General features: G+C 40.4%; 1 protein-coding gene across 2 annotated transcripts in view; it reads left to right on the top strand.

The window, feature by feature from the left end:
* The window catches only part of NELL1 (neural EGFL like 1), a 622,937-nt gene that overhangs the window by 151,068 nt on the left and 448,985 nt on the right, over positions 1 to 22,884 (top strand). For both annotated transcript variants that reach the window (XM_036427674.2, XM_036427675.2), the window contains exons 11-12: positions 5,159 to 5,258; positions 11,138 to 11,266. In XM_036427674.2, the coding sequence (XP_036283567.1) occupies positions 5,159 to 5,258; positions 11,138 to 11,266 (229 nt within the window). The remainder of the gene's footprint in view (positions 1 to 5,158; positions 5,259 to 11,137; positions 11,267 to 22,884) is intronic.

Below are 22,884 nucleotides of genomic sequence, written 5' to 3'. Positions count from 1 at the left end.
TTGAGCATGCTATAATCAGAGGAGATCAAGACAAACACCATTTCTAGAAGATATGGACATGGATTCAAATGCCAGATGTTTGGAATAGCACTTACCAGTGTTGTTGGCACATTGTTGATGCCCTATAGTATTTGGTTTACCGTTTACTGTTTTTTGTTTGTTTGTTTTTTTGTTTTTGTTTTTGTTTGTTTTTGTTATAGTTTTATAATTTAGAAAGAAGTTGGGGCAGATATTACTTATTATATTTGCACAAGTGATGTATGTCTGTGAATAATTTCATCCTCTTTGAAGAGTCATTAATTTACCATACCAGGTATTTCTACAGTAACTTATGAAATGTTTACTTTGTGTATTAAGAGAAAGGTTATTGATAGCAATTAGTATTTCTCAATCACTTAGTATTTTCTAAACACTATATAAACATTTCAACATCTTATCTCATATAAACATAATAATAGCACTATGAGGTAGGTCCCATTTGTATCCCCATTATACAGATGAGGAAAGTGAGGCACAAGAGATCAAAGTCATAGAGAGAGTCAGCAAACTGGCAGGGATCTAAACCTGTGTCATCTGGCCCTTAGTCATTCCCTCTTTCACTCCTCAGAGTGTTAGACTTACTTGGAAATAATTCTCATTTCTGAATTTTAAAACAGTAAGTTCAGAATGATTGAATTACACTTTTTAATCCATCTGAGACCAGATTGATCAGGGAATGGCTCATTGATTTGCCTTGATAAAGGGGTAGCATTTATAAAAGGCCACAGGAGTGCCTGGGGACACATTTAACAGATGTTGTCAGCAGGAAGGGAGGGTGATGGGTATAGGCTCAGAGAGCCTCAGGTCTTTCCTTGGCAGCCTTTCTCAAGATAGAAGACCTAATGCCCCATGGCACCTGTTGTATGTAATGAATTAACTTCTCTCATAGGCATTTAAAAGGGTACTATGTAAGTGCCATCCTTAGGAGAATTGAGCAAATAATTACTCAGATATTTTTCCGAGTGTTCTGTGGTTCAAATGCATACACAGCAAGTGACCAGATTATTATGATCTTTAAACACATAATAATCTGGCCACTCAATATTTATATTAGAGGCCCAGTGCATGAATTCATGCATGGGTAGGGCCCTGCCAGCCTGGCCAGGAGGAGGGGACATGGGCGTTTGGCCAGCCTGCCTGCTGGTTGAACTCCTGGTTGAGGGGACAATTTGCATATAAGCGTTTTATTATATAGGATATACACTAAGTGGCCAGATTATTATGTGTTCAGAGATCATAATAATCTGGCTACTCAGTGTATATCCACAGTTGACAAGAGGCTGCCTGGAGATCTATTCATTTCCATTTTCCTGGAACCATTTTAAAGCTTCAGCAACACCAATTAAACAAACAAAAACAATTCTTGTTTCAAATATTTTCACCAAGTTTTTCTAGAAGTTAATATATTATTTTTAAAAAATATATTTTTATTGATTTCAGAGAGGAAGGGGAAGAAAGAAAGAGATAGGAAAATCAATAATGAGAGAGAATCATTGATCTGCTATCTCCTGCATAGCCCCCACTGGGGATGAGCCTGCAATCTGGGCATATGCCCTTGACGGGAATCAAACCCAGGACCCTCCAGTCCATAGGCTGATGCTCTGTCCACTGAGCCAAACCAAGTAGGGCAATCTACTTTTTAAAAATCAAGATGAATAATGTTTTTTAGCTGTCTTACTCAATTTTGTTCCATTATTGATGCCCTGCAGTATTTAGGCCAGCAACAAATTGCTTTACTTAAAGATGTGAATTTTATGTTATTAGAACTTCAGGTTGAAGCACAGTGATCAGTAACTTGGAAGTGTTTATATTTGACCAACAGCATGGAGATGTTCGCTCTAAATTAGAACTGGAAGAATTATATTTTACCATCAGTGCAGAGTTCCAAGATTCAGAATATAACACACTGTAATCAGGAGGATTAAAAAATCTTAATCATGAGCTACTTCTTGCTAGAGGTAGTTTTGAAGATAAAGTTAAGAAAGGTTTGTGCCTAATGGTGTGGCTGGCCTAAATGGATTTGGAGGCACTTATGAGACTGTAATCACAGTTTATATTATTTTCTAATTCAGGCAAAGGGGTTTGTCTTTATTTAAACATTTGGAATGACCTTACTTATCAAATATGTTAAAGGTTGATTACAATTGTTGACTGATTTAATCAGCAGAGCAAGCCCTTTTTATCTTAAAAGAACCTTTCCTAGATTATTTGAAAAAAGTCTTCTGTAGCATTTTTAATATATCTTTTTACAAAAGCAGATATGATATGAAATTGGGAATATAGAGGCAAAAGTATAAAGAAGAAAATGGAAATCACTCCAGAATCTCACTACCTAGAGACGATCTCTTTTAATAGTTTGATCTTTGATAGTAAGAGTGACATTTGTCTTAGCATCCTAGTTTGGGTCCTCCCAGAAGCAGACCTTAAGCTAAGGATTTCAGCACAACTGATTCATTATGGTAGCTCCCAGGAGAAACCAGTGTAAGGGAGTGGGGGATGCAGGAGAGAAAAGGGCAAGAAGCTGAGCTTGCGGGGAGTTTAGGTGAAAGGCCAGACAGACCCTCATCCCTTGAGGTAAAGGGATTATACTCCAGCTATTGTCTCTCCTCTGGGTAAAGATCCTCCCATGCTTGTTACTCACTGGCTTTGGCCTTGGAGAGGGAGATGTAGAACTTATAGGTAACTCTGGCTCTCTGCAGGGGCAACCTTCTGAGGGTGGCAGGGATGAGCCAGGAGCAGTGAAGCATTTAGAAGCTGGGGGATGAGCACCCAGAACTGATCAAAGAGGTCCCACAGTGTCCCACTCTTGTTACTTATGTAAAGAGGCAATAGGTAATGAATCAACATATTAATATTAAAGGATAGAAGTAGAGGCCATAGTGGTAAATAATTAAGCATTGTGTGTGCCTTTGCACCTAGCTTATGGTCCTAATAGTAAGGTCATTCACTTCTAGTGGTTTGTAATAACTGGTTTATTGCAGAAAGGAAGGTACATCTGCTAGGCCCGTGGTTGGCAAACTGTGGTTCTCTGGCCCCTTGAGTGTGGCTCTTCCACAAAATACCACGGCCTGGGCGAGTCTATTTTGAAGAAGTGACGTTAGAAGAAGTTTAATTTTAAAAAATTTAGCTCTCAAAAGAAATTTCAATCTTCTTTTGTACTGTTGGTATTTGGCTCTGTGGACTAATGAGTTTGCTGACCACTGTGCTAGGCACACTGGCTTAAAGACTGGTGCTAATTTTTGCAGCTATGTGCCACCTGGAGTGGCCTGGATTGAGACAGAATGGAATGTAGCTGAAAAGGTGAACTGAGGGTGAATAGCAGAATCAATTCTCAGATCTTAGGGCCTGTTTTAAGAGATCTAGTTGCCTTTGAGCAGGTCAAGTATGAAGAACAAAGGGGAAGAAAGAAAAGACACCCCAAGGAATGCCAGAGGCTCAACTGTCTGGGCTGAGAATGATAAGAAAGGCCAGGAAGTCATGGTGCAAGTTATCCAAATGATGGGTATTTGCAAATTAAACTTATATTTGGCATGCAAAGTTAGTTTATGATTATTAAAAATGGATGTGCCTGATGAATGAGAGTTACTGCCAAATCAGCGAGCTGTGTGGTCACTGAGATGATAGAGTCTCTGGGGATGGAAAACTCAGAGTCTTCCTGGTCCCTCTTGCCTCCCAGCTCTATCCTGTTCTCTTATCTAGAGTGGCCTTACCTGAAGCTCTTTCTCGAGCTTGCTTTTTGGTTGACTTAAACATCCTCTTGAGAATGGAACAGAGTAAAATATATATTTGTCTAACCACTATGCTGAACACCTGAAACTAATACAAAATAATATTGAATGTCAACTGTAATGGAAAAAAATAAAATACCAGTGAGAATATGCTATAGTTATAAAAAAGAAAAAAGAAAAAACCTGAACATTTTTTAAAAAGGACTGTCAAACCCTCTTTTATAATAATCAATGGACTAATTCTTCAAATTCAGAGCAAATCTAAATACAGATGCTCATAATATCAGCCTTTGTTGAAGTGAGGTCATAAAGATTCACGTGCTGAATATTTAAAATTTTATTGTGATTCTGTTTATAGCTAGGGAAAATCTAGTGCTCATGTCAACAACCCTTTTAGTTCTTTCTTACCTGTATACCTTGCCTCTTCCTCTGTTTCTTCTGCTGGGAAAGTGTTTTCTTCCTTTTTTACCCTATTAATCATGTTCCCTGGAATGTGGCATCTTCATAATTTCTCCACATCTGGGCAGAATTAATTATTCTCCCATGGCATATTATCAAACCTTAATTAGATCACATTTTTAAGGACTTACTGTACTGTATTATAGTTTCTGGATTAAGATGTTTTTTTCTTTTTCTCTTCAAACTGTGAGCTGATCAAGAGCAAGAAGATGTCTTATTTATGTTAGGGTCCACAGTGCTTGCGATGTGGTAGATAACTGAAATGGCTCATAGAAGCTCTGAGCTCATTGTGCATTCCTTCCCCCTGTATGTTCAGCGATATCAGGTTGGTAGTTCAAAATCTGCACATCAGGCCGAAACCGGTTTGGCTCAGTGGATAGAGCATCGGCCTGCAGACCTAAAGGTCCCAGGTTCGATTCTGGTCAGGGGCATGTACTTTGGTTGTGGGCACATGCCCAGTGGTAGGGGGCGTGCAGGAGGCAGCTGATCGATGTTTCTCCCTCAGCGATGTTTCTAACTCTCTATCTCTCTCCCTTCCTCTCTGTAAAAAAACACACAAACACAATAAAATATTTTTTTAAAATGTGCCACGTCAGGATATTTGCAACACAGAAATTAGCAAGTGCTACAAATGAGGCTCTCCCACTGCTCCCCTCCCTGCCCAATAGTCGATTGTTACAATTTCTCAGCATACTACCTTCAATGACCTTCTGTGACAGAGACCAGACTCTCCAAAACCGTTTGTTGAAATTGAGGCTCTTTTAGCTTAGAAAGGGACATGTATCTTTCCCTCCAGGAAGCTCATCAGTTTAATTTGAGACTTTGTCATGATTGTGGGATTCTTGGGAGTACTGTGAATTGTGGTAGCTAGTTATCACTGCAGGCTATTAGACATAGTGAACAGTTTTGTTTCCCTATTATTTGACTTCCAGGGTGGAGTTTTAGTGAAAATTACAGAAGCATGCCCTCCTTTGAACTGCTCAGAGAAGGACCACATTCTCCCAGAGAGCCAGTGCTGTAGAGTGTGTCGAGGTAAGAGGGCTTGGTGGCGGGCCGTGGTTGGGCTGAGGGTGTGGGTAGGTTTGGGGACATGAGGGCTGAGTGAATTGTGTGATGATAACAGCACAAGTTCTGAAAGTCTGCTCTGCTGCTTAGAGATTTGCATACCCTAATGACCTTTCTCAGTCCTAGTCTCCTTAATTGTAAAGTGAGGATAATGGCAGCCTCTCCTTCTTAGGACTATTGTGAAGATTAAATGGGATAAGGAATAAGCATCTAGCATCGTGCCTAGCATGTGATAAGTCTTCAATACACAGTAGTTCTTATGATAATGATAATGATCCTGCAATAATGACTATCATCATCATTATTATCACCCTAGAGGCCCAATGCACAAAATTTGTGCAAGAGTAGGCTTTCCTTTCCCAGCTGCCGGCACCGGCTTCTCTCTGGCACTTGGGACCTGGGCTTCCCTCTCAGCCCCTGCTTCATCCGGAAGGATGTTCAATCTAATTAGCAAATTATGCTTTCATTATTATAGATATTTCTCATGAGTGAGATTGGAAGCATTTTTGTCAGTCCTTTTCATGGGTCAATTCTCATATCCAACAGAGGATGATTTACAGTAAATCCTAACTCATGGATTTGCATATAACATTTATATTTCCTATAAGGAGAAACAGTTCAGGTAAGTAATACCTAATTGCTGATTCATTCTTATGGAGAAATTGGTTTGCTTTCTCTTCTTGAAATGACCTTTTTTCCAAAATTTACCATATTTTCCGGCATATAAGACGACCCCCTAATTTTACAGTTAAAACATAGGTTTAGGCCTATATCCGCTGTGTAAGATTACATCCCACTTCCGAGACAACACCAGTTCTTTTTTTAATAGACCGCCTCTCTGACTCTGGCCAATCTGAGCAGGCTTTTTACTAGAACACGAATATAGGCCTAAACCTATGTTTTAACTGTAAAAATTAGGGGGTCGTCTTATACGCCGGAAAATACGGTATTCTTATATCTCAAACCCCTGCTCAAATATCACTTTCTCTCTAAAACTTCTCACCCAGGCAGGAGGATGTCTAGTTAGGAAAAACTTAAATTTAATTGAAACCTTAAAAAACAAACCCTGTTAAACTGGCAGCTATGGTTTCAAAAGCCTACCCACTATAAATCCTGTACCACATCCTCAAATAGTGAGTTAGATCCCTTTTGGCTTACTTTGAAGCTTCTACAGTGAAGGAGAATCAGCAGTATAGCAGGTTTGCTCATTTAATCTCATATTTTACTTTTTAAAAATATTTCTTCAGTACAAGATTGGCATATTTCTTATAAAAGGCCACAAAGTAAATATTCTCGTTATTTTTTTTTTCTTTTTCTTTTTGTGAGATTAGAAGGTTGTTTTTTTATTGCATTTACTTACCTCTGCTGTTGTGTTGCAAAAGCAGCACTGCCAATAGGTAAATAAATAAAGGGGTGTGGCTATGTTCCCATGCAAATTTATTTACAAAACCAGGTGGCAGTCCACTATATGCTGGGCCCTCCGCTACACCTTCTGACACATAAAAATGTTGTATTTGATCATGGAGTGTTTTCAGCTGAGGCTGCGCTTTCTGTCTGTGGTTGGTCGAGAGAGAGCAGCACTTTGGAAAGATTCCTGGGATACCTTGGGATGTTGATAGGCATGAATGACTCTTAGAATCAGGGACATGATCACCATGCCCTCAGAGAATCTTCCCTTATTTCTCTGCTTTCAGGGTTACTAGCGCATTTGCCACTAGGATGCTTTAGAAATACCTCACAGTGGAGTGGAATTTTCTGGGGGATGCATTTATCGGGAACTGATAGGGTTGCTAGGGAGGTCTTGCAATTTATTGCAAAATCCATCAGCTGCTATTCGTTGAAATGCCAAGAGGGACTCCGTTTACTTAAATATTTTCTGATTTATGGTTTCATTAGAACAGAACCATTGATTATCCCACAGAAATTCAAGAGGTGTTCTGACCCATTCACAACAGACCAGGTGTTCCTGCTTCTGCTAGCACTTCTATGAGTGCACATGCTTCTTCACCAATGAAGATGCTGAGAGACGTGACATCTCATTAAACACCAGACTCATGCAAGGCAACCTGGTGGCTTTCACTGAGCCTGACTCAGCTTGAGGGAATGTGGGAGGCAGATACAGGGCTTCAGAGATGAGATCATAGCTAGGGCTAATCTGGGACATTGAGGATCTTCTTTTTCTTCCTTTTTCAGCCTGGAAGCGACCAACTCTTTTTTTTATTATTTTTTTGGCTGCTGATGTATTTTTGGAGGGGTGTGTATTAGAGAGAATTACTTATGTACATTTTGATAGTAATTGGAGCATGTCTTCAGAAGACATATGGTGGGGGTGGGATACCTCTTGTAGGGAGTCGGTGCAATTAAATTATTGAGGTATATGGGTCCTCTTGGGTTCCTCCTCTCATCCCAGAATTCAGACACTGGAGTGAAGAAAGCACCATTTTTCACTAAGGTTTTTTAGGAGCACTTCCTGTCATTACCTCCTTTCTCCCTGTTGACCCATAGCAGAGAGGAGCACAAAACATCCAGCTTGCTTGTCCACATGCTGGGGCTTGCTTTGCACGTTGGACAATCAGAAAACGAAAGGCATATTTATTTTAGCATCGGGGTATTCTTTTTCTCATGAAAACATAAAATTTATATGACGATTAATAAAAAATAAATTCGGATGAGCTCACAGGCCTACTGTCTCAGACGGTGCTCTCTGTGAATTTTATTCCACATCTCTTCATTCCAACTTATTTCCCAGGGTATCTCCACAGAAAACATAATAGTCTCTCACAATATTGTGAGAAATGTTTTCTCCCCTTTGACTTCTGGTAGCCTTTTACCCTTTTCTCCCTGTTCATGTTCTCTGAGGCGAGTCTGGCCAGAGGAGGAGGAGGGGTTGGACAATTACTTTTCTGAGGAGCCTTGAAAAGTCCAGTGTGCCTCAGCCAAGGGAATTATTCAGTGCTTCTCCCCCCTTTCCTCCCCACTCTAAAACAGAATGTAATGAAAAGGTGAGAAACACTCAATTTCTATGTAAAGTAATTTTTGTCCCTCATATGGGAAAGGCTGTGCTGCTTGCTTTGTGGATTGAGATTAAGCCCTGACTGGCAGGCAGCAGGGGAGCAGGGGAGGTGGGACTCCAATGGCTTCAAATGCAGGGTCCAGGGATGAGCACAGGGCTTTTTTTTTTTTTGCCGGCTCGTTCCTGCCACTCTGATATTATTGGTTATGGGTAATGAAATGGCTGTAGCCTCTTTCAATACTTGCCTAGGAGGCCCTTCAATTACTGTATTTATCTTCTCTGTCTTACTGTGAATATTAGGTCATCAGTTTGAGGGAAATCACCCCAGGAGAGAATTATTCCCCAGAGTCCAAACCTTTGTTACTCCTGTTGAGGAAAGTGAAGTTTTCTAAGGCTTATTTTCCTGAGGTCTCTGATGAGCCACCACTTGAGGAGATTTGGCTGGGAATTGGAGGAAGCATAGCACTTTCTGCTTCCTGATCCCAATTGGCTGATTATAGAATATCCAGAGAGCTCGCCAACTTTTTAAAATAATGACAATTGTTTTAATCACATTTTAGAAATTTACTAGAGGCCCAGTGCACTGGGGGTGATGGCGGGGGGGGGGGGGAGGAGGTAGAGAGAGGGTGACCTCAGCCAGCCTGCACCCTCTTGCAGCCCGGGAACCCTCGGGGGATGTTCTACTGACAGCTTAGGCCCACCAGCCATGAGCCCAGCTCAGAGCTTCTGGCTGAGTGGTGCTACCCCTGTGAGAGTGCACTGAACACCGGGTGCAGCTCCTGCATAGAGTGCCTGCCCCCTTGTGGTTCGTGTGTGTAATAGCGACTGGACATTCCATTGTTCAGTCAATTTGCATATTAGCCTTTTACCATATAGGATTCTTTAAATGTAAGAGACAAGGTAGATGAAGATACGTTCCTATTCTACATTTCTGTTACTTTTATGTCAGTGCCTTTGAAGGAAATTATGTTTCGTATCAGCTGATAGGCTCTACCTATGCACGTGTGAATAATGGTGGAGCCCATTTTGCTGAGATAGGACTTGTTTTCCTCAGGTTATAACTTGTGGCTTGATTTTGCAGCTAACTTTTATTTTTATTTTTATTGAGTCCTGCCCATCTTCTTATGTGGTTTCATACTTGACCACCACAAATTAATCCAGAAGGGTAGACTACAGCTTTCCACTGAGTTTGTCTGTTTTTAGGAAGTAAACCTAAGACCTTAGAGTTAAGAATAATAGGCTGTGACTGACTTAGGATGTTCACCATATCAATAGAACTTACATTCTGACTAGGAACTCTGATACTTCAGGTCAGGCCCAAGGCTGTAATGGATTTCCCAGTCCTTTAGAGAAAAAGCAATCAGCTGAACAGGTGGTTAAACCCAGTGGGCTGTCGGTGCAGCCAGGATGCCCCCAGGGAAAGCACTGCAGGACAGCTAGAAGGGAGGACATGCAAAAAGGATCAAGGTGATGGACACTGGCAGGAAGAGGCCACTGTGCAATTGCTGGGGCCCAGTTCTCAGGCACCAGCCACATCCCCCAGAGCAGCCCTAATCACTGCAGCATTTCTCTTTGTCACCTCAGGACAGTTTGTGCCTGAGGCAGCATGAAATTTATTTACCCTCATCATCACCTTGAAGTAATGGCTATATATAGCTGGATCCTGCTAGCTTCAGTGGGAGGCCAGGAGGCAGGGAAGGGAGGAGTAGGCACTGCAGTGACATCTCTGCTCCTGCCTGGGAAGAAGTAATAAAAGCGTGCGTGTAGCTCCAGCAAAAAAGACCACTCTCTAATTGCTGGTGCTCTCAGTTAAAGGGGGAGGAAAGAAAGCCAACCATCTTGACCGTGCATGTTCAAGATCCCTCTGGGAAAACACACGTCGTTTGGCCCATCCCCGAACTCTTGAAACACTCCTCAGGGTTTCATTTTCCTCGTAATGGACGCTAATTGTATCTTCAATGTCGCCAATGACTTTGCAGGGTTTTGCTGCGTGTTTAAAACTTTCGGTGCTGGGTAAAAAGTTCTCTCCGACATCTGTTCCCAATGAGTTTATCTGTCATTTTAATTCTTGTTCATTTGCCTTGTCATCTGGCCTGGACTGATATTAGTTGAGATTATTTGTGCTATTTGAGATTTTTATGCCCTTCAATTAAATCTTTCCTAAGAGTCTTGAAGTCATATGATTTTTTCCTCTATTCTATATTATCATTTTAGGTGAAATTTGTAATTGAAATGTTTTAGAGAGAGGATTTCAGGGTGTTTGGGAGGGAATGAGGTTGGAAAAGAGGTACTCCATGAGAATGTAATTCAGTGCCTAAATAGAAGTTTGTAGACGGGTCAGGCCCTCCACATATCAACAGATGTCATCTGATCAAAATCCCTGCAGCCCTGGGTTAAGTGGACACTCAGGGTCAGGGCTGTCTATTACACTGTTGAGCCGGGAACACAGGGCATTTGAAGGAGTGCGTAGCCTCAGGGAGTCCATGAAGTCTGTGCTATTCAAAGTGCCACAATGGACCAGGGTCCAGGGAGCCTCCTAAAGGAGGCATATCATCCCAGAGAGGGGTCAGATACGAAGGCCAGGCTGCTGGGATAGGAAGACTCTTACATGTCAACTATTGCAGACAAAACCTAATTGCTTTCTAAGATAGAACTTGTGAGCGTACAGAGCTCAGTCTCTAATAGGCCCATCATTATGGCCCTACCCTCTGTCCACAGTTAAATGTCCTCACCTCTTCAGGGCCCATGTTTTGATGTTTCATGCTTTATTTATTACTTGGCAGTCTTTTATTCTCTTCATTTATGATGTAAAAAATATATATGCTTTTTCTAGGTCATAACTTCTGTGCAGAAGGACCTAAATGTGGTGAAAACTCCGAGTGTAAAAACTGGAATACAAAAGCTACTTGTGAGTGCAAGAATGGTTACATCTCTGTCCAGGGAGACCCCGCCTACTGTGAAGGTAAGTGAGCCATTTAATGAAGTCACTTGTGAGAAATGTGTTCCTGGTAGACATGGTTGAAGATGGAAAGCCATTACTTGATTTTGGACCTATAGGATCCTGTAAGAAACTCTGTCAATTACCTAGGTGATATATTCTCCTGGTTTTTTCTCAGCTGCTTAGAAACATTTGAAAGCAAGACCTTTGAAGGTAGTCATGAAACAGCAAAGAAATGAGGGCAGTCAGGCCATACCACATCCCATGTTCTGCTATCACTGTATTTAACAATCACCAGCAAAACCATAAACACATCATTTTCTATCCTCTTTGAATGCATCATCATCTCTAAGATCAATGAAATGTTATGTGGTGGACCTTTTTTTTGAATGATGCTTTTATATCCTACTGCCATTTTCTTCATTTCCCAAGGTCAGTATTTGTTTCCAATTGTGTTTTAATGACTGTGTCATGGGTTAATAATTAACAAACTCTACTAAAAATCAAGGCGATATATAGATGCATAACTTTGGCACATGGACTGATGCCATTATTATGGGTTAGTGGCCTTATGCATCAGGGACCCCACTTTTCACTCTAAAGAGCAGAACTCCTCTTTCCAAGCTCAAAACTCAACTGCTAATGGGGAGCATTGTTCACCCCTGCTCCTTTAATATACCAGAGGAGCAAGGATGAGCTCTGACCCTGGCCTATGTGATAGCACTCTAATGCCTGAGCCCATTCAGTCTCAGGTTGCTCATTGGCTCCCTCCCTTAACTAATAGGAGGAATGATAGCTAGGTTGTTTCTCTGTCCTGGTTGTAATCTTCACTAACAATATATTGCGTCTTGGTGATCAGGAGGTAGATGTTTTGAATAGAATAAATGCTGCACAGTCTTGGTCACTCTCTTTCAAACAGCTGGGTTCTCATGAGGGTTAGGTATTCTCAAGGTAAGGACAACTGGTGCGAAGAGTGGTAAATCCCTTTCTGTTCTGCTGTTTTATATGATTGACTCCTGCTTCACTTTTTGGCTTTGACTAAAGACCTTTTCAGCTGTTAGGAAATGTGTCTGATCAGTGCAAGGCAGTGCCTCTGCTTTCCACCTCTTCTGGAAGACTCTTCATTGCCTCGTTGGTTCTCATTAACAATATTGTTTAACTAATGGATTTTTCCTCCTCTCCTTTTCACCCATTTTTTCCTTTTGCTTACCTTTACAGATTTGAAGTTGATTAGGGCTACGTGTCGCTTGGGAGAATAAAGTTGTCCCTTTGGTCATGAACCTTTTCTCTACCCTTTAATAGCATATTACTTATTGTCAGTTTTGGATGACTATTGATTTCAATACTTCACATTGATATTTTATATCTATGCTATTTTCTATTTTTGTCAGAAAATTAATATAATTTAAAAAATTAAAAAATGTAAACATCCTCATCTCCATTCACCATGGAAAAATCCCGAGAGCTGGCAGGATTCAGGAGAAAATTGCTGATGCAAATACTTTTTGGGTCTCTGATTCTCTTCTTGCTGATACATTTCTTTATTCCATAGAACCTATTCCAGGGAGCCATTTGTGATATTAAACCTGCTCTCCTATGTGAGGTCTTATTTTATTCATTATGTTGCATGATTTTAGGTATTAATTACAGTTTGTTTGTTTTTTTTTGGGTGGGGACATACTCCTTTTCAGCTTAGTGTATGTGCCCGACTGTGGGCCAGTGGGCACCACCATTTTGGTAATGGTGATGTGCTTAGGATTCCTCATTTATCTGTCATCATGGAGACTTCCCACAAATTCCAGAGGGCTTGTTTATGGAGAGGAGGTCAGAACCTAACAAGAAACGACTAAGCATTACAGCTCACTTATGGTAGAAGAATGGAACCCAGGGAGTCAAATACTGGGCATCTGGATGGGAGGCACTGAGAACCATGTCGAGTGAATATCAGCATTGAGAGTCATTGCCCTTCTCTCTGTTCTGCCGTCCTCAGCAAGTTGAACTTTGGGCTTATTTTCCTATAGTCAAATGGTGGCAGCTATCGTAGCACCGAGCACGTTGTTCTTAACACCAGTGTCCAAAACAAGCAAGCAAGGAAGGGGCAGGGTTTTAAACCTTTTCTGTGTAAGAATTTTTTTTTTTTTAATGTTTAAGGACAGTCCTTCCTAGAAGGTCCCCCATAATCACCCCCACTAACAATACTTTTCAGACCTGGGCTACATCCTAGACCAATGCTTGAGAAAAGTGGGTGAGATGACTGTCACTGGTTTGGGCTGATTGGGTTCATGCCCTGAAGCTGGAGTAGGATTTTCCCTTCCCAGAGACAAAATGATCTTTGTCCTTTACCTGAAACCAATTTGGGTTGTGGCAATAAGAAGAGTGTAGAAATGGCTTTGGGTGGGCAAAAAGCTATGTTGACTCCATTCTTTTATGATAAAATTTAGTTTATTGCCATTTCCCTATCTCTGTCCTCAGAATTGCCCTCTGGGATGATCTGATAGACAAGGTGAGAGGTCGCAAAATATCACCTGGGTACCAGGGACTCAGAGGTCTGAGTTCATTGGCTCACCATAATATAGAGAGAAATAGATACTTATGAACTGCTTCAGGCAAGTTATTTTTTTACTCTGAGAAAATGGAGTGAAAATGACACATACTGCACAAGCTGTGAGGAACAAGACTGGCTTGGAAATTAAAACAAAATGTTATACTCATTGTCCAGGCCATCTTGAAAAGCCTATTCAGTCTCTTGGCACAAAAGGAAGCACAAAAAGCTTTCAAATTTTTTAACTTCCTGGGGTAGTAGCAGAGAGATGGTGTTAAGGACTCCTGCTTGCAGAGATTGCTGTAGAAACTGCCATAGAGAAGATATTAGAACTCTAAGCCAATCAATAGAAGGTAATAAGACCCTTTGACAGCTCTGATACATTTCACAGGAGTTCATTTCATGTTGCCTGGTCTGACTCAAGCAAGAAGGGTCCCCATTTGAAAGCTGCTTTTGTTGGAATTTGATGCTTTATGAATCTGGTATACTGAGACTTTTTACCTTTCTGAAGACATTTCCAGTGGGTTGGTCTTAGTTTCAGATGCATTAGCTTAAATTATAGGTAGTGTCTGAGCAAAGTATAGCAATTGAGGCTTACTTAAGATCTTATTTTTTTGAATGTGGAGTATACATAAATAGAATGTCATAAATATTTTTCTTCCTGAAGTAAAACGTTATTTAGAAGAATAAAGAACAATGTGACATCATATGTATGATGCAATCTGCCAGGCATTAAATGATTAGCATTAAATGATAATCCTATATAATAAAAGGGTAATATGCAAAAAGACTGAACGGCAGAACAACCAACCAATCAAAGCATAATATGTTAATGATATGCTAAGGCTGCTCAACTGCTTGCTATGATGTGCACTGACCACCAGGGGGTAGATGCTCCAACCAGTAGGTTAGCTTGCTTCTGGGGTCTGGCTGATTGGGACTGAGCAAGATGGGCTGGACATGGCCTCCCGTGGACCCTCCCTCAGCTCGATCATGCACTGGTGGAGTCTTTCAGTCTGGCCTATGCCCTCTCACAATTCGGGACTCCTTGGAGGATGTTGGAGAGCTGGTTTCACCCCAATCCTGCAGGTTACTCCCATTGGGAGGGTACCAGACACAGGGCTCATGGTTGGTGAGTGCTGCTGCGGGTACAGTGGAGCTGGGATGAGCGGGAGCAGCAGGTAGGAGCTGCAGGCACTGTTGGACTGCAGATTTTGGCCCAATCCCTGCAGGCCACCCAAAGGGACCCCACCCATGCACAAATTTGTGCACTGGGCTTCTAGTACTTTATATTTGCAGAGTTCTCTGAAGTTTTCAAGCTCCTTTTATAGATAGTGTGCTCTTTGAGCCTATGATAAACCTGTGGTGAAATGGCAACATTGGCCATATTAATGCCATTTTATGAGTATGGACACTAAGATTACGAGAAATGAGAGAAAGATAATACTCAGCTCATTTATGCCCTGACTTGTGCAGGCCCTACCTTCCCATCCCTCTCTGTTCCAGTGTTGCATTGTTCCTCTTGATCCAATGAGATGTTAGTGGACATGAAATATACTATTTCAGAGTAGAAGGTCTAAAATCTATCACAAGGTTCCACCTCATCCTCTTTTCTCTCTAACACAAAACTGGAAATGCTACAGAGCAGGGATGAGCTTCCAGAATAAAGATGACCACTGATTGGTGATGGACATGTGGCATGAGTAGAAAAAAATTGTGTAAATCACTGAAATTTTGTAGAATGCCATTCCTGTTACCTTTGTATAATTTACTCTGAGCCTACACCTACTTGCCTGAAGTAGTTATCCTCGTGGTTTCAGAAAAATACCTTTAGTTCAGTGCTTATGATTGAAAGCAGTTTTTTTCTTTCCTTTTAAGTAGAGCACATATAGAGAGTTCCTAAAATAAGTACGTACAGATTATGTGGATCATTAATAGTCCACCATGGTCCTTGTATCAAGCAAAAAATTTTGTGCAGACCACAAATTGTAAATTAGTTTTTTTTAAATAGCCAATGCCAATTGGATTTCCTAGTTTAGGTGATAATGAGAAATGCATGTCAAAAACATAGCTCACTGTATGGTATTCACTAAACATTTAGTGGATCACAGCAGTTTTCCTCCTCACCATTTTCATCAACTTAGTTCATTAACGTTTCTGAGGATCTTTCTTGGAATTGAAAGAGAGTGTACTCGCTGAGGCCATTTCTGTTAGGAAGTGGGTTTCCCTCATCTCCATCTTTTGGGAGAATTGGCAGATAGCAGGAGCAATTGTTCTTAGATGGGAGGCCTAGGTTTCCTCATCCCCGCTGGGAGCATACTCTGGCAGTGAGGTACCAAACATCATAATTTATAAGGGAAAGTCATTTCTTCTTTGAAAACCACTATTGGAGAAGCTTTATTAAAAAAAAAAAAACAACACAAGTGAAGCTGTTTTTAAAGAGCTGTGTTGTGGAACAAAGTCACCTGTATTAGTATCAATTTAATAATTTCACGTAGCAAAGCTACTGAAATGTCTGAGACCCAGTAACTGATTAGCAAGGTGATTTATAACTTCTTTTACAGAATGGAGGTGATGACAAAGCGTCTGACACTGGAAGTGTTAAGAGGCTGGGAAAGTGGCAGAGAGGCCAGAGTTCAAAGAGAAAGCAGATGCACAATAGCTTAGGGGTATTTATTGGATACAAAGGCTAGCATGAGTGTACTTCCATACAAACAAGACTGTAAATTCTTGATTAAGAGAATTTGTGGGAAAATGGCTAGTGTGCTTAATTATGCCTCTAATTATCTAAAGATTAACGAGGTAACTGTAGTTGTTTTGCATTATTTACAAAGTGCATGAACCTCTTGATGCACATTGCCTGATTTATGCTCACATCTGGGCATCATCTCCTAAAGTCCTGCTTTGAACAGCATAGGGGTCAAAAGCCTCCTTAGTCTATTCATGTTAGTAAAACCTTAACTGTAAGTTACTGCTTCCATTTATTTCCAGGGATTCAGAATTCTTAATAAAATCCCTCATGATATTTTTAATTTAAAAAAAATCCCTACACATTCCCTCTATTTAGCCTGCATTGGAAAGATCTTTGATATCCAGGTATCTGTCATTCCCTTCCTCCCTCCATGCCCCAGCTTTCCAAGACAGAAATCTCTAGCCTTTGCTTTGCCTACAATAAACCATATTCTATTTCCTGCCCAACAGCAAATAGAGATAAGCTTTCTCCTTGAGCCTAGCTTTTCTCTGCCTCCCACGCCTACTTTACAAAAACATCTGCCCGTTCCATAGGATGTCGAAATGCTCACTGCTCACTTTAATCCATGCAAACTGCACTATTGTTACTTGCTATAGGTTGACTGTCTTTACCAAAAAGCAACAGAGAAATTGTTGATCTTGCTTACTTTTGAAGGGAGAGAATTATTTTTTTAAATTGTTTTGGTCATCCAATAGCAAAAAACTCCCACCAACAATCCAATTAAAAAATGTGCAGAAGATCTGAATACAGATTTTTTCCAAAGAAGACATATAGATAGATGGCCAAAAGGCACATGAAGAGATGAGATGTTCAACATCACTAATCATCAATGAAATGCAAATCAAAAACACTGTGAGGTATCACCTCTCACCTATTAGAATGACTGTCATTCTAACAGGTGTTAGGATGTTGTCAAGGATATGGAGAAAAGGAAACAATTGTGTCCTTTTGGTGAGAATGTAAATTGGAACAGACAGAAGGGTCTCAAAAAGTTAAAACTAGAACTATTATATGACCCAGTTCCTCTTCTGGGTATTTATCCAAATAAAATGAATGCACTAATAGAAAACATATATTCACCCCCTTGTTCATTGTAACATAATTACAATAGCCAAGATACGAAAACAACCTATGTGGATATCTAATGGAAAACTACTCAGCCATAAACAATAATGAAATTTTGCCATTTGCAACCACACTGATGGACCTTGAGGACATTATATAATACTAAGTAAAATAAGTCAGAAAATGACTAATACTGTATTATCTCGATTATGTGTAGAATATAAAAAAACAAACAAAACAAAACTAAAGCTCATAAGATAAGAACAGATTGGTGGTTGCCAGCGGGAGAGTGGGCAGCGAATAAAATGGGTGAAGAGGGTCAAAATATATAAAATTCAAACTATAAAACAAACAAATCGTGGAGGTAATAATGTACACCCGGGTGAATATAATAACTAATACTATAGTGCATATTTAGAAATTGCTAAGAAAGTAGATCTTAAGGTTCTCATCACAAGACTAAAAGGAAAAATAATTTGTAATTATGTGTGGTGATTGAAGTTAACTATACTTATTGTGGTGATCATCTCACAACATTTACAAATATTGAATCATGTCATACGTCTGAAACTAATTATAATGTTATATCTGAACTAGAGGCCCAGTGCATGAACTTGTGCACAGGTGGGATTCCAAGTCCTGCCTGGCTATAGGGGGCAGTTTGGGCCACAGGAGCATGCTGACCACCAGAGGGTAGTTCCTGCATTGTCAGCCCCCTGGTGATCACATCATAATGATGGTTTGACTGGTCATTCAGTCACTTAGGCTTCTATATACAATAGATAGATAGATAGATAGATAGATTATAACTCAATTAAAAAAAAACCCAAAATTGTTTTGGACAGCTGCTTTTAGGGAAAACATTCTCGGGCTAAAGATAATAGAAGCTTTAAAATACTTTAAAAAATTCATATGTACAATACATTTAAATGAGTGTGCCAGTTTGGCAGGTGGCTTTCTTCAATGATGCAATGCAGGGACCCAGGCTCCATCACGAGCAATATGTGGCTTCCAAGGTTGGCAGGCAAAGGGCATAGAAGGTGACATATGGGAGGTTTTCCTGGGCAAGCTTGGGCCACATTCCACTAGTCAGAACTTTGCCACTGGCCACACCTAACTGCAAGAGAGGCTAGTAAATGCTGTCTGGCTCTGTGTCCGGGAGGAAAAATAATCTGTTTTGATGAACAGTTTTTCAGTCTTGGCAGAGTTAATAAGTGAAAAAAAAATTTTCCCCTGTGAGTTTTGTGCTTTTTACTTTTTGTTTTCTGTGCCCCACCAAATGGTCCTCTGGCTTCAGTTGATTGTATTAAAACTTGCTTATTTGAGAACTAGCTAGGATTTAACTAATCCTGCTTATTTGGAAACTAGCTAGGATTTAACTAAGCTATCTTGCTCCAACTCTCTTGTTTGCATTATCTTCAGGTTCCCCTGTGGCTCCGCTGTAGCATCTCACCTGGATTTGTTCCATCCCCAGTGTAATGTCATGTTCCTAAGTGACCCCATCTTTTCTTCCAAACAAAATTTGCAGCCCTCATGTGCTGCAGTTATGTATCTCATGCTAGAAGGAAAGCAATTCATGGAACAAGCCTACATACTTTGTAATTGATTGATAGCCACATACTGATTCCAGGGGTAAATGTATTCTTACAAGAGGGTGCTTGTTAATTAAGAAAATCCCCAGATCTCCATGTAAAGTAGCATAGCAAAAGAACATGAAAAATGAAAGCAATGTGAATGTGGAGGAGAGAGCTCTTAGGCAGGGCGACTTAGCAGACTGTCTCTGGCTTGAAGTTTTCTGTGGTAGTCAGCTGTCCTGATATGGCCCTCTTTTCTAGCATTTTTCCTACCTCCATTTCTTGACAACTCCGAGGGCAGTGATGTAGTGAAAGAACATTGAACTAAGGATAAGAAGATCCTGATTGATCCTGGCTCTACCACTTACCAGCCAGTGACCTTGGCAAGTCACTCAATTCTTTTGTCTTGATTTTTCTCATGGTCAACATAGGACTTTCAAATAAGACTTTAAATAGTACCACTTGGTTGGAAAGGTTAAATTAGATATTGACTGTGAAAGCATTTTGTAAAGGCTGAAGCCGCATAGCCTTGTACTGTGACATTGTTTACAATGATAATTATATAATTCTGTGTTATATAATTATTATTGTAATAGCAATAAGTATTGCCATCATTTGTAGTAGTAGGACTTGGACTAGGGCTTGATCTTGAGCTATTCAGCACACACACACACACACACACACACTCACACACACTAGATATATATCTATCTGTGATGATAAATTTTATGTATCAACTCCACTTTACCAAGGGATGTGTGTCTGTGAGTGTGCTTCTAGAAGAGATTAACATTTGATTCTGTAGACTAAGCATAAAGATCCACCTTCACCAATGTGGGTGGGTATCCTTTAAGCTGTTTAAGGCTTCAATAGAACAAAGAAGCAAAGAGAGGGCAAGTTATTTCTTTTCTTGACTTGGGATGTATATCTTTTTCTACCCTGGTTCTCAGACCTTTGGACTGGATTGAGGTATGCACCTGCTTTCCTGGATCTCCAGCTTGTAGATGGCAGGACTTCTCAGCCTCCTTAATTTGTTGAGCCAACACTTTATAATTAATCTCCTGTTATCTGTATCTCTGTATATCCTATTTGTTCTATCTGTCTGGAGAACCCGGACTTACGCTACCAACATATACAGTGGAACCTCATTTCTCAAACATCTCCCATTTCGAACAACTCACTTCTGAACCTGACAATCCTTTCATGCTGATACTTATGATAAGTCATGTTTCTCTCAAGTGACAAAGGAGAGAATGCACGAACATGAGTCAGTTTACCACTGCTAAAATCTCAGGATATTGTACTGTGAATTTTTTTTTCTTTCATTGCTGCTTCTAATTATTGTTAAATTTTCATTTTTTACTGTACATTTCCAATTTGCATTTACATTTCATGTCCTTTTTATTTTTTTATTTTAATATATTTTATTGATTTTTTACAGAGAGGAAGGGAGAGAGATAGAGAGCTAGAAACGTCAATGAGAGAGAAACATCGACCAGCTGCCTCTTGCACACCCCCTACTGGGGATGTGCCCGCAACCAAGGTACATGCCCTTGACCAGAATCGAACCTGGGACCTTTCAGTTCACAGACCGATGCTCTACCATTGGGCCAAACCAATTTTGGCGTGTCCTTTTTATTTTTAAAGTGCTTATTTACAACTTAAGCAATATAAGAGACAGGTACTATATGTAAGAAAGGTTAAAATGGAATCATTTGGGGGTCTGGAACAGATTAATTAAATTTACATAATTTCTCAACGGAAAAAAAAATGATTCGGTTTTAGAATAGCCTTCCAGAACAAATTAAATTGAGAAACGAGGTCCCACTGTATATTGAGCCACTGTTATGTGTTGAGCCCTCTGCTAGTCACTATGGGTTTTGTTTTTTTAAAAATATATTTTATTGATTTTTTACAGAGAGGAAGGGAGAGAGATAGAGAGCTATTGTAGAAACATCCGATGAGAGAGAAACATCGACCAGCTGCCTTCTGCACACCCCCTACCGGGGATGTGCCTGCAACCAACGTACCTGCCCTTGACCGGAATTGAACCGGGACCTTTCAGCCTGCAGACCGATGCTCTACCGCTGAGCCAAACCAGTTTCTGCTCACTATGGGTTTTATAAGTGCAGCTGCATTTGTTAATTTAGGTGAATGGCACCTGCTAGAATTATGCAGTGTACAGTCTGCAAGGTTGCACATGGTGGCCCTACCAGGGACAAAATGAAGAATCAGACCTAGAGTCTTGTCTCATTCTTTCAGCAAACATTGAGAACCTACTGTGGGTGGGTCCTGTGCTGAGTCCCAAGGACTCAGAGATGATTAAGTCATAGTTCCTATCCTTGAGGAGCTCACAGTCTAAAGGAGAAGAGAGCCTTGTAATCGGATAATGAAACACAATAGGATTTGTCCCATCCTATGATTTGAATAGAGTGCTGGGAGTACGCTGGTGGGAGCAGTGCACTTGGCCGATGGGAGTCTGCCCAGACTGCCCAGAGGAGGTGACATTTCAGCTGAGTCCTTAAGAATGAGACATTCTTCAGGAGGAGGTATGATGGAGGGCCATCCTCAGTGGAGGGGTCAGCATCTATAAAGTACAGAATGAAATGGTTCACGTGGCTGGAACAGAAGTTTGGTAGGAGATGAAGATGGAGATACAGCCGTGTCTCCAGTGGCAAAGAGCATTGTACGCATGCTAAAGAGTTTCCATTGTGTATCCTGTAGTGTGTACCCATGTAGGATGCAGCCATCCCAACAAGTGAAAAATTGGATCCAGTGGTATATGGAAACATATTAGAACTTTTATTCATGTTTATTTCCATCTCATCCTTTTTTTGTTTGTTTAAGTTTTATAGTGTACATGGTATGTTCATATATGTACATGTTTTATTAAGTAGGTAAATATTTCCATATAAGAAGCATATGCCTCAAAATTATCAATATGGATGCATGGCTCAAAACAGAAATCAGTGCTATGGGCCACAGAGTATCTCATGGAAGATCTGAGGTGGGAAGGTTGTTATCAGATTAGGATATTAGCAAGGTCATCATCATGGCGACATGGAGGCAACATTGGCTGGGGAGACTCCGAAGGCAAGGAGCCAGATAAGGTAACACTACCTAAAAAATAGGTGTCTGAATGGGTTCTCAGGCTTGGCCATGGTGGGTACTGAGGAGAGAAATCATCATTGAAATCATTAAGACAAGCTTCTCTGTCACCTTTCCTCAATTCCTTGCAGACACATTACATGTGATTTTAGCCATGACTTCCCTCCGAGGGTTGAGAGCTCCTGTGTCTGGCATTTCCCCAGGAGAGTCTTCCTTGCTTTGCTCTTTGGTGAATCTGTCAGAGAGTCTGGTGGTACCTAGAGGCCAAGCCCTTGAGCCTGGCCTGAGGTCAATTTCCAGTAATGTACTCTCATCTCTAGGAGTTACAAAGACATCATTTGGCTCACTGTGCCACATGTTAAGACTTTAAAGTGTCTCCTTGAAAGATAGTGTGCATATATTACATTATATACAGTAGTTAGCATTTTTATGTAAAAAAAAAAAATAAAATAAGGAAGGGGGAAAAATTTCTGCTCACTTTTCAGGGAGCGTTTAGAGCTTTAAATGGAAATGGAAATTTAGTAGATTTAAACTTTTTTGGTTACTTAAAACATAATAACTCCTGATTATTTCCAGGATGCCTAGTATTTAGACACTATTG

Source organism: Pipistrellus kuhlii, unplaced genomic scaffold, assembly GCF_014108245.1.
Source record: "Pipistrellus kuhlii isolate mPipKuh1 unplaced genomic scaffold, mPipKuh1.p scaffold_m20_p_9, whole genome shotgun sequence".
Taxonomy (NCBI): Eukaryota; Metazoa; Chordata; class Mammalia; order Chiroptera; family Vespertilionidae; genus Pipistrellus; species Pipistrellus kuhlii.
Note: the sequence above shows the minus strand (reverse complement) of the source record. Positions and strands in the feature narration are given on the sequence as shown.